The sequence below is a fragment of the Peromyscus maniculatus genome, chromosome 6, assembly GCF_049852395.1.
Source record: "Peromyscus maniculatus bairdii isolate BWxNUB_F1_BW_parent chromosome 6, HU_Pman_BW_mat_3.1, whole genome shotgun sequence".
NCBI lineage: Eukaryota > Metazoa > Chordata > Mammalia > Rodentia > Cricetidae > Peromyscus > Peromyscus maniculatus.
Window position 1 is genome coordinate 11,879,799 of NC_134857.1, and position 12,978 is coordinate 11,892,776.

At 42.8% G+C, this 12,978-nt stretch overlaps 1 protein-coding gene across 4 annotated transcripts in view; it reads right to left on the reverse strand.

The window, feature by feature from the left end:
- Tnik (TRAF2 and NCK interacting kinase) overlaps nt 1-12,978 on the reverse strand; it is a 418,588-nt gene that overhangs the window by 52,171 nt on the left and 353,439 nt on the right. For all 4 annotated transcript variants that reach the window (XM_006971170.4, XM_016000780.3, XM_006971168.4 and 1 more), the window contains 3 exons: nt 12,085-12,191; nt 2,579-2,742; nt 124-221 (listed from right to left, as the gene is read on the reverse strand). In XM_006971170.4, coding sequence (XP_006971232.1) covers nt 124-221; nt 2,579-2,742; nt 12,085-12,191 — 369 coding nt within the window. The remainder of the gene's footprint in view (nt 1-123; nt 222-2,578; nt 2,743-12,084; nt 12,192-12,978) is intronic.

Sequence of the window (12,978 nt, forward strand, 5' to 3'; positions counted from 1 at the left end):
CATACAGTGTTCCTAGTTATCCTCAGTTTTTTGCTCTGAGTCATGAATGTAACCCCAACTACCTTATCTTAGGATTCTCAGGTAAGGAAAGACATAGAAATTCTTAGGAAGGAAATCACTCACAGCTGGCCGACTGGGCCGGGTGATGTCTCTGGATTCTTCAGGTTTCACCTTGGTGGGCTCGTGGGGGAGCACAGGAGATCCTTCTGACTTACTGTTGGCTAGAGAAAAGAACAGGGACAGGAAAGACAGGACATGCATTAGAAGAGGCTGCCCCACATTCTAAGTGACTCTGGAAGGACTACACACTAGGCAAATCCGTGGACACCAATGGAAAAACTACAAATGCTCAAAAATCAGTCAGACAACCGAGGCCTGAAACCTAGAAGTCAACAGTGAAAACGAAAACCTGCAGTCACTACCGAGTGCTGACCGTGCATGAGGCACAGCCCGAACGCTTTCTGTCGATTGTTCCAATTAATCCCTGTTCCAAGCCAATGGTGCAGCACCATTTCCTCATTCTCCAGATGAGCAGAGACACAGCGAGCTCAAGGCGACAATGAAGTCATGGATTTAGTTGGGATTCTTTCTGAATTTTAAAAGTCTTCTTAATCGTTATTTCAAATGAGCTTATAAATTTTAGGCTTGTTTTCTTCTTTTATCATCTATTCATAAGAACAGGCTATTCTGATTGAAGTTTATGAAGAATAAAAAGAGTTTTATTTGATAGAACAAGTTTAAAGGGGGGGGGGCTGAGAAGTGTCTGAGACCTTTAAGGAAGAAAGAATTGTTGTGGAATATTATTTTAAGGTGTGTTACTTTTGTTTATGTTGCGTTTGTTTAACTCTGTGAAGCTGTGTTACTGTGTCTGTCTAAAACACCTGATGGTCTAATAAAGAGCTGAACGGCCAATAGTGAGGCAGGGGAAAGGATAGGTGGGGCTGGCAGGCAGAGAGAAGAAACAGAAGGAGAAATCTGGAAGAAAGGGAGAAGGAGCAAGAGAACAAGGAGAGGAGGACTCCAGAGGCCAGCCACCCAGCCACACAGCCAGCCATGGAGTAAGAAACAAAGAAAGGTATACAGGAATAGAAAAGGCCACAGGCAAAAGATAGTTCGGATAATTTAAAGTTAAGAAAAGCTGGCAAGAAACAAGCCAACCTCAGGCCGGGCCTTTATAATTAAGAATAAGCCTCTGTGTGTGAGTTATTTGGGAGCTGGGTGGCAGACCCCACCAACGAGCAGAAACAAACGACAACAGAGAATAATGCAGGATGAGGAAGGTGTGGAAGATAAGGTGAAGGGCAAGAATAGAGTTGTGGCCAAGGATGGGGGCTCCCTGCAGTCACAGAGTGAGGGCTGCCATGTCATTTATGTCATAGGTGGGGCAGCAGGAAAGCTCAGGATCTCTTTGTTTCGAATGTGGCCTTTCTCTGGCAGAGGTTGCTTGTAACCAGAAAAGTAGAGGGTGGAAGAAAGAATGTAAGAGTTAAGCCTGAACTAGAATTAACATGGTATGTGTAATCCTGATTTTCTTTATGATTTTCTCTAAGGATGCAAAGACTCCAGTGAACAGAAAAAAGGTTGATGGATTGGCAGTTTTCTAGGGTAAGAACATGTGTGTCTGGATCAGTGCTGCAAAGACACACGGCGCTCTGGTTTAGGCCACTGATGTCAGAGGAGTACTGAGTGGTCAGTGGTGGGTCAACCCACATCTTAGCTCACAGTCATGTGTGTCACATGTTAAATCTGAAGCTTAAACAAATTGGATATACAGAGATTTTACTTAGTTGACACCTAGAAGATTAATAGAGGAGGCAAATTATTGCTGTGTCTACTAAAGGGGCCACTTAGAACTGGTGGTTTTCTTAAGGGAGAGTGATTTATCAGCATATTAGTATTTATCAAATTGTACTTCAGACAGTCTGGCATTACTGTGAGCAAATTTACCCTCTGCAGAAGTGACTCAAAAAAGAGCAAATTTGGACTAGTTAGAGGAGGGCTTTGCTAGGTATTTAATTGTACTATAGTCTTTCCATAGGTTTCTTCATTAGTGAAAACTAAGCAATGACAAATGCTTTGAACTAAATATTAGGCTCTAGTTTTTATTTATCTGATGGGAACAACTAGAAGAATCAACCACATGTCTTTAAGGCAAAGGTATTTTCTTCTCTCTCATGTATTTATTTTATATTGGCTTTTAGGAAATTTCATTTTGAGAAATACCTAAGATTATGAAGCTTGAATCCTGGAAGGGATGTCTGGCGCCTTGGGAACAAGAGAGTGGGGTGCACGAGACTGAAAAGGAAATGGAAACGGACATTTGGGGAACTGTTCAGTTACCACATTTTGCAATAAGACGGCTCCTGGATATCTGCCTGGAGAACACTAGAAGCTGAAAGTAGACAGGACTGTGGTTCATACTCGGACGACTATGCACAGTGAGGGACAGTAGCCCAGTTCCTTCAGGAGCTACAAGCATGGGACCCCCTGCTGCCAGAGTTAGGAAGTAGCCACTCCTTTCTGTCTGCAGCTTTCCTCCTAGGCATAAGAGTATGGGGACAGTTAGGAGAACACTTACCCCGAACTCTAGTTCGTTCACTAGATCCTGCTTGTGACCCAGGCTGAGAGCCTCCTTGGGAGCTGGGCTGGGAGCTGGGAGTGCTGGAGCTGGAGGAACTGCCACTGCTGGTTCTCTGCAGGGGGCTCTCCAGGATGGGCTCTGTTCTGCGGAGATCAGGATTACTGCATGGACAGAAGAACACATGGCTAGAGGTCAACATCCACAATACACAGGGCACTCACTTAACAACTCAGTAGCAAGAAAATAAATAACCAGATGAGCCAAGGACTCGAAGAGACATTAAAAAAAAAAAAAACAAAAAAACAAAACAAACAAAAAAAAAACTCATACATAAAAATGCTCAGCATCACCTTACACTTATTGAAATGTTTTTCTCAAAAAGAGGAATGATACCATTGCTGCTGAGGATGCTGAGAAGGATAACCTCGTTGTCGTCCTCTGTTGGTAGGATGCAAATTAGTGTAGCCATTATGGAAAATGTTATGGTGATTCCTCCAAGAATTACAAACAGAGCTACAACATGACCCAATAATTCTGCTTCTGTATATATCTAGAGGAAATGAGGTCATTGTGTTGAAAAGATGGATGTATTCATTGTTGCATTATTTATAGCAGCAAAAGATAGAATCAGTATATATCCACTGATGTGCAAATGGATAAAGAAAATGAGATATAATATATATCACATATATATGGCATATATATTCTACACATATGTCACGCCCACAAGAAGACATGCGCTGTATGATCTCACTTACATGTGGATAGGTACAACTCAGAGCAGCAGAGAGTACAGTGTGGACCATTAGCAGCTGTAAGGTTTGGTGTGGGGACAGTGAGATGTTAAGCAAAGAAAGGTTTCAGTTAGACAGGATAAACAAGCTTTTGAGATCTACTGTAAACTGTGGTGCCTTTATTGAATATGTATGATGAAAGTAGAATTTCTTTTGAGAAGAGATCTCATTATATAGATCACTGCAGCACCACAAATAGCTTTGAAATAGATCCTAAATGTTCTCATCACAAAAACTGGTAACTATTTGAGCTCACATCACAATTTATACATCCATCAAAATATCACATGGTAAATATAAATATATGTAATTTTAATTCTGTATACATTAATAAGGCTGTGGGTGACTTGTTATTGGTAGAGACTTCTGAAATCCTGAAGCAAAGGAGTCAAGGGAAGATGGAAACTATGCCTTCCTGGTGGAGCTGTGACCAGATGCTGGAAAGGGTAGACGCCGGGAAGGTAGACGCTGGAAGGGTGGAGGATGAACTCCAAATGCAATTCTTGGGTCAACACACTAAAAGTACCAGCTCTCAGATAAGGAGCCCTAAGAGGAGACCTTCCTTTAAACAGCTCTCCCAGGATTCATTGTAGACAACTTGAAATATATAAAAAGGAAAAATGAGTAACAACACATACAATTCCCAAGCTAGGAAACAGTCAACCGTATTTTAACTATTTGGCAAATTATCGAATGTTCAGTTTTCTCTCTTACTTTTTGCTTCCTAACACTGTATGGTGAGCACTTTATTATGCTCTGAAAAGTGCTGGCTGCAAAATAACCCACCATATAGACAAATTTGTTTGGTCATTCCTCCAGTGTTAGTCATTTATGGGGCTTCCAACACATTTCTGTGACAAGTAACACAGAACTAACCATCTGTCTGCACACTGAAGCTCAACTCTCTTTCCTAGTTTTAGAATTCTTGGTTGAAATGTCATGAATTCTGTGAACACATATGTATGCAGATATATAATGGTCTTAGCAATTTTCACTATGTGATCATTCTTTTCTCTGAATTTTTGTGTATATGTGTGTATGTGTGTGTGTGTGTGTGTGTGTGAGTGTGAGTGTGTGTGTGTGTGTGTGTGTGTGTGTGTGTGTGCGTGTGTGAGTGTGTGACTGGTGACCAGAAGTAGGTGTCAAACACCCTGCAGCTGAAGTTACAGGTGGTTGTAAAATACCTGAAGTGGACTCTGGGAATTAAACTCTGGTGCTCTGTAAGAATGGCCAGTGTTCTTAACGGCCGAGCCATCTCTTCAGGCCCTCATGTCCCTCTTTACTGACCACAAAGAGCAGCATTTGTTCACTCCCGCAGTGTTATCATGGCAGGAACAGTCAGGCCGCTGAGAAAGAACAGTGGCGGCACACTGTGCACGTCCTCTGTGAATCTAGCTAGGCACACAGATCTTTCCATTGCTGCTTATCCTGCAGTGAAAGACAGGGTGACGGGTAAACATGGAGGATGCCTACCCCGTCACCCCGAGTGACGGCACATGAGCAGGGAAGAGAGAACCTTCTAGCAATGGTGGTGGGAGGCAGCTGTGGAAGTTTTTATGATTTTGTTAATAAGAAACAGCATTCTGAGCTTCTGTAATGTTTTTCCCTTTTGGTTTATAACTAAGACCTCTCTTCACTTGCCCATTAGATTTGTACAGTTCTGGACAGGGATAATGAGTGATACGTGAGAGTCAAAGCTCCAGACTGTTGCCAGCCATTTTCTGAGAGGGAAACCGTGGGAGCCCCGTCTCCCTCATTTCCAGCAGCTCTAGTTCTCTAAAGGCCCTGAACACTTTTGTGAAGGAGACGCCGCGACGCAGCGTGCCGATGCGGGACGTACTGCTTCAGGTGAACTATGATGCTTTCATCCGCTCTGACTGGTCCCAGATGTGTCCCATACAGAGTGGAAAATAACACGGTCCTCATGCTGAGGCACTGGGAGCTTACCCTACTGATGGCCTTGCCACAAAACGTCTAGTTGTGTAAGCAAAAGTAACACATACAATTTTTTTGTTAGTGCATTTTTAAAGAGATAGCACACAAAAGTAATGGGCTTCATTTTGGCATTTTCATAATGCTTGTACGTCTGCCCAATTCATGGCTGAGTCGAAGTGGCTAGCAACCATGTGTAACTTCAGTGGCAAATATATGTAAAAATAATCATGTCTCAGAATTGATCAATTTTGATGATATGAAATTAGAATTTATGACAACATTTACTCTTAAGGCATTTGTGGGTGAAGTGGGTGCTAAATCAACTCACCAGTAAAGCCGACTGCAGAGTGACTGTTGGTGAAGCTCATGAAAATCAAGAATTCTTGCTATACTAACAGCACTCTTTAATGGAACATAACTATTTTTGTGAGAACTGTTTGTATCTAAGGGGTCGAAATACATTTGGGTCTCATGTGCAAATACCCCTAAATTAGAAAATACTCAAAATGATCACTACTTCCTTCCTAAGTATCTTACATGATAAATTTGTTATTTTTTCATAGAAGACAACTGTCTCTAATCCTCAAGTAACAGCTTCTTTCCCACTGCTCTCTTTTATGAAACAGTGGTGGTCAGGAAATTATTAATAAATTACTAAATTGTTTGTTGTTAAATTTATTACTAACCAAATATATTATAGACCGAGAGTGGTGGGTTGCACTAAAGTTTCTTATACTGCTAGGTTTTGTGGAGTAATGATGTCATCTTCTTTGTACTCGGGAAGTATTGTGAGAATGGCAGGGTACATGCCCCGAGATGTCCTTGAAGGTGCTGTGGTGTCGTGACAGTATTCGGTTACGTGCTCTATTTACCTTTCCTTTGATGCCTCCGTCAAATTCTTGTTGAATCACATCTAAATTGAGTCTTATTAGATCAGGATCAGGCCAGGAGGTGTCCTGTCAAGTGACACTATCCACTATCGCCATGGCAATAAGATGTATGTGACAGAGACAAGAGTTAACAGTTAATAGCAACTCCGGAAGTAGTGTGAAAAGAGAGTATATATCCCATTGGTGTTTGGGGAAATTCACACACATTAAGGTGTGGGTTGTGTTGTAAAGGAGTGAGCCTACTGGGATTTGGTATGGTATCAGAAAGTCTGGATATAGCCTGTGTGGTGACTAAAGCTGGTGTCCTTCTTGTACATGTCATGTGGATGGATGTTAAGCAGAGGTCAGCAGGGCAGTTCACCAAGTCTGTGGTAGGAAACAGAAAGTCAGCTGGACCGAAGAGAAGGGTGGTCGGACAGCATTAGCTGTTAAGGTCTGCTACCCGCCTCCCATGGTGGCCCGGTGTGCATGCCTGGTTAGGAGAAAAGCATGAACAGACAGAAGGCTGTGGGCATGTTAGGGGTCTTGGCTATTTGCAGAACTATCTGGGATGCACATGCATCTTTGATGAAACTCAGAGCTTCTTCCTGTGTGAGACTAATTAGATCCCATGAGCATTAAATTCCTGACTTAGGGCTCGTTAGCATAAGTCCTCTCTACCCCAGCTCCCTGTCACAGGTGCCGGTCTTCATTCTTGTTGCTGAACACTAAAAGAAATATTTAGTGTCTCTATCACCACACAGAGAAATAAGGGGACTTAATGTCTTTTCTACCTTACTTCCCCTTTCTTAAAAACATGAGTAATGTGAGAAAATGCCATATGATATTTTTTCTTCCTTATTATATATGTATAATGTCCCTTATGGGCTGAGGGATCTGAAATAAATGCTCATAGAGAGAGGTTCAATTTCAGAATTCTACTAAGTAACAGGTTTCCATTGTTCACATATTAACTAAGACTGCTTGCATCCAAGCATGCAGAAACTTTAAAAATTCCTAATACATTTCTTTAAATGCTAACTTTTAGTTCACACTTTTTCTATCCAGCAAATAAAGATGTTTGCTCTATAAGATAACATTGAGAGAATATGTGGCAATTACTCTATCTACTTGAACTGTATAAAAAGTCAAAACATAAAATGAGGATTACAAAGTGATTTTGTTTCCAAAGCCTTGGGCCAAGTCTTTAATTAACTGGCTGACTGCCAAAATTCTCTTTACTTTGTTCTTTGATAACATGGCCAATAAGAAAAAACTAGTCCTAAGAAGATATGTTTGGGATGGGGCAGGGAATTATTTTCTGGGACTAAACATTTAGTCACTGGTTTTTTTTAGACTGGGTGTTTCTGACAATTTAAATCTTTTCATATTTCAAAAGTACTTGTTTGAGCAAACTTTTAATTTGGCTTAAAAAGAACACATGGATCAAAGCGAAATATTAAAGTTTGAAAATAGCAATATTTTTACAAAATCAACTACAACCTTCCTTTAAACTCTCCTGACCACCCTCATAGGTGAGGCCATTGGTATCCAGGAGCAGGTGGGACCTGCCTGTGGAGCTTGAGCTTAAGCAATCCCCAATTTCCTGAGTAGGAAACTGTGCCACCGCCCACCTCCACCCCTAGAGGGAGCTGTTGGCAGGGTTCCTAGAGGAGCGGGGAAGCACTGGGGGATAAATGAGTTCCATGGTCTCCCACCTTTTAAAGGATAGTGCAACAGGGTGGAGAGCAGTGCCTTCAAGGTTAGGAGCGACTGCTAACAGACCTATAAACTACACGGTGAGAAGGGCAGAGGCAAAACAGTGTCCTGTCAATCACAGAGGCAAGAGTTCCCGAGGCAGACTACCAGTGTTCAAACCCCAGTCCAAGCACTTCTTCCTCTGACACACTGGGCAATTTGTTTTGTTTACTTCAGCTTCCCATCTATAAAGTGAGGGTGATGAAAAGCCTTGCCTTGGAATCGCTATATGATTTAAATAGTTAATATTTGGAATGCTAGCTGGCAAGATGGCTCAGTGGGTAGAGACACTTGCTGCCCAATCATGGCAGCCTGAGTTTAATCCCTGGGACCCATAAATTACCAAATCCACTGAGGTGTCTTCTGACCACCCTCACCCCCTGCCAACACAAATAAATTAAGAGTATTTTTAATACAATGAAAATATTATATCATACACAGTGCTTCAAGAGGTATTTATTAAACACTGAAATGAATATAAACTGCCTGAGGAACAGAAGACAAGGTTCTGAAAGGCCTGCCTACAAATACTTGCTGACCTCAGACAGCAAAGGAGTAAGAGAATGGAGGGTATTCCTATGAGAAGGAAGTGTAGCTAGAATAGTAAGGTTCTGACTTGCTTGTATTAGTTACACACTCAAGTGCACACTCTGACTCCAGATTCTTCCATTCAGGGCATTACATAGTTGCCATTGATTCAAACCTGTTGTTTTCAAATTGTTATGGAATATCTCACATTTGACAGTTCCTATGGAACGTCTTGCCCTTAGGATCTGGGATCCACTGTTGTAAGTGAAGGAAACAAAGTACAAGCTTCTTAACTTCCAGGCTGCCTGCTCTCCCTCTTTTGCTCACCCAGCACACAGTTCATTTCTTATTCACGTCGGAATATGGACAAGGAGAACCACTTCCTTGGCGGTGCTTTCCTATGTGGTGACATAGAGGCCAGGGTCCTACTTCGTTCAAGCTTTACCATCTTGAACTCTGGGTTTCTATGTTGTTCATAAAGAATAGAGAAACCTTCCTTTTAAGAACAATGCATGTATGTATGTATGTAGAGTTTGTGTGCATGTGGATGAACATATATGTGTGTGTTTATGGAGGCCAGAGTACAACCACCAATGTTGTTCCTTAGGAGTGTCCACCTCTTTTGAGACAGGGTCTTCATTGGCCTGGAGCTCACCATAATTGGCTAAAATGGATGGGCATTGAGCCCCCAGGGACCCTCCAGTCTGTATTTGTCCACTGTTGGGATTGTAAGCACATTACCACACCTGATATTTTGATATGGGTTCTAGGTATTAAATTTATGCTTTCTTTAAGCAAGTTCATTTACATACTGACTCCAAAGCAAGGTAAGAAAGAGATGTAAGATTTAATTTATCCCCCAAAATATGTGTAGCCCAAAGAACATGAAGTATACTTAGACCTTTGAGCCCTGGTGTCTGTCGCTGGTCATGGGAAACACTTGGTTCCAAGACCACATTATAGTCTTGCACATAGCATGGCATTGCTGTATATTAGTTAACTCTAGCAAACAAAATAACAAAGAACATAAAATGTCTTGAATCTGTTCACTATTATGCTCTGTAATTTTCACTGGAATCTACTCTAACTCTGCTAGTTTTTTAGTTTCCCTTGAGAATCACTTTAAAAAAATGGTAAAGAAATAAAAGGAATGTTGACCGAGTATAGAAAATACAGCTTTGAGCATTATAAAATACTCAAATCACTTAAGAGCACCTCCCCCTTTTAGAGGCTCCATTGATGAGTGATAAGGCAGATAAGACAAGGCAGGAGGCATGCGTCCCAGTTTTGATGCCCCTGTGAAGCTCTTTTCCATGCCCAGGGCTTGGCCATGCAAGCCACTCGAAGGCAGGGGAGATGACCTAAGCGAAGGCTTCAAAAACCCTGTGCATTTGTGGTTTTCTCTTTGACATTCTGATCCGAGATGGACAAAACTGAGCACACCCAGAGGAAAGAGCTTGGGGACTAAGAGATACAGCTGAGCAGGCAGCTCAGGGAAGTTGCATGAATGAGCTCAGATCACAGGAGAACTTTTTAGTTCACTTGCAGAACTGTGAGAAGTCATGATCAGTCCCCTTCAGGTCAACCAAGTGTTAGAGCCTTTTACTTCACAGACGGCGCCGTCAGTGAAGCGCTTACTATGCAAAGGTGAGGACCTGAATCTGGAGCCTCAGCAGCCACCTGAAAAGGGCAGTAGTGCCATCTGCAATCCCAGTGCTGGGGGAGGCAGGGGTGGGAGTAGACTAGACTTGCTGGCTAGTCACCCAAGCTGCATCGGTGAACTCAAGGTTCCGTGAGAGACCCTGCCTCAAAAATAAGATGGGAGCCACCAAGAAACACACTGAACATTGATGTCTCCACATATCATGGAAAGCTTGAGGGGGTCAGAGGATAACTTTGAGGGGTTGTCTCCTAATTTCATATGGTTTCTGGAGAAAAAACTCAGGCTGCCAGGAATATGCAGCAATTGCCTTTAACCACTTCGAAGAGCCATCCCACCAGCCAGTGATTCACATTTTAAGTGCTGGTCACGAGGAGATGAATGTTGGCAGAAGCAAGAGTGTTCTGCAGATTGTCTTACATGAGGGCATGGGGAGTCTCCACCATCTCACTCCAAATCTTGGGATGGGCATTGTAAGTGGGTAACTGCAAACTCTTAGCTCACTTCCTCTTCACTGTAAGTAGATAGACACTGGTAATCTCTCATGAAGTTTACGTTCTTTGCACAGAATATAGCATTTAAGTGTCCCAAAGGAAACCCTTACCTCTTTATAAGTTACTGGACATCAAATACTCATTGTCTTAGGCCCTAATGTTGTTAAAAACAGCATTTCCAAGAAATTAAGCGACTGCTTCTTTCTTGACTGTAACAGCAGGTCTTTCTTTTTGGTTGACAGAAGAGAAAAGTACTTAAGGCTGGGATGATGCTTCATCTAAGCAGCCAGATTCTAAGCAACTGACCTAATAAAAATAGCCTCTAGAGCAGGGTTCAAAAGATCAGGAGGCGCTGATAACTGAGGACCGATAAAGCTCAGCCTGTGTCCAGTGCTAGCCTGTCTCTGCTCCCCAGCATCTTCCAGTTAGCCTAGGGTTTCTCAGCCCCACCAGCCAGGCACAGATCTGATGAGCTACAGAAGAACAAGGGGTTCATAGACTCCTACAGTTTGTAACTCCACTTAGAATGAAGCTGGACTCTTTCCCCCAAAGAGACTCTAAATTGAGCACCACCTCCTTTTGGTAATGACCCCTTCCTAAGGCCTTTCAAAGGAAGAGCAAAGAGAATGTGTTATGATCAAAAGCATTCTGTATACAAACAAAACCATGAGTGCCCACCCCACTTCCTCTTCATGGTCTTTCTCTCGTCATGAACACAGTGAAGAAGAAAACAGCCTGCCCTGGTGCATCCTTTTTATAGCCTAAGCAGAGGCCATTTGCTATTTCAGTGGATCCTAAAAAAGGATGCATTCATCATGACAAATCCAAGGAAACTTGATGAACAGCAGCGACAAACAGCATCTGCTGCCACATAAAGTCTGCCCAGATACTCTGCATACTGTTTACTTCCCAGCATCCCTTGAGACCTCTGCACCAATCAGTGGAAGTTGGATGCAACCTCCTGCTGTAGGAATATGCATTGGATGGAAAATCCTGAAAGAACAGAGTAAATCACAGAGGCATAACTGTATTTCAGAGACCCTCTATAATGCCACTGGTGTGATTTCCTGATCAATGTAATGTGGGGCCTGTAGAGCCAGGCTTTAGCGTTTCTGGAGTCACTTCCTGTTTCCTAGGCAACGGCTTTGTGATGTTTCAGTAGTTCTTGGGTCTTGACCTGGTGCTACAATTCAACTCTGATTTCCTTCTACCAGCTCCATGAATGGTCTCCAAAGCAATGCTTTGCGATGCCATGACCACATCTGTAAGCAATGGTTTGCAATGCCACGACCACATCTGTATTTCTAAGTTTGTGCCCAGATTTTCAAAACTGTCATATTGAAGTTATCAAAGGCCACCAGAGCTGACAGTACAGGTGACAAGCTTGAGAAGTGAAGAAAAGATCAGGGACGTTCTTTAGGAAAGCAGCTATCTTGGATAATCGTGGTGACCTCTCTTCCCTTACCTTGCTCTGATAGGTTGAGATCCAAGCCTGGGGCCCAGAGCACTGCCATTCCCAGGGGAATTCTTCCTGGCTAATGCTGGGGATATGGAAGTTGTTCTTTGAGGCACCTGGAAGAAAACCAGAAATGAGAAATATTTCCCATAATATACAGGTGGTCTACTCTCTGAGGAGCCTTCTCTTCTTGGAAGACTGGCTACAAGTTACAGAAGCTGCCTCCTCTAGGGAAGAACTGCCCTCCACCCTTCTGTGAGACAATAAATCCCAAACAAAGCCAAAGGATGACCTGCTGTCAAAAGTCAAGGAGGGATGGTCCACAGCCATTAAAGTAATTTAAATCTTAAAAACAAAGGAGATTGCACTAATGATCTTGACTTACTGAGCTACAAGAAATGACTTTCTCTTGTTTGAACGGAAGTAGTGGCTCAGAGAAACCTCTTTGGAGTGAGTGCCCTTACTTCTGCAGAAGTGCATTATGTGGGAGCTGCATGGAGGATGCCACATCTTAGCTCATCACAACGAACAAATCGATTGTGAACGCTAGTGAAAAGCTAGGGTACCAGTCTAGACCTTGGACAATAAATCACATGCTGGGGAGCCTGGAGAACCTATCCCTTTATTATTTACTCTTTAATATGTGTGTGTGTGTGTGTGTGTGTGTGTGTGTGTGTGTGTGTGTGTGTGTGAATCCCTGCATGGATGGATGAATATCATGTACGTGCTAGGTGCCCACTGAAGCTGGGAGAAGGCATCAGATCTCCTAGAACCAGAGTTACAGGGAGTTGTGAGGCACCCAGTGTGGGTGCTGGGAAATGAGCCAGGGCCCTCTCAGAAGCAGAAGTGCTCTAAGCACTGGGTGGCCTCTGCAGCTCTTCTCAGTCTTACAGCGTGGGAACA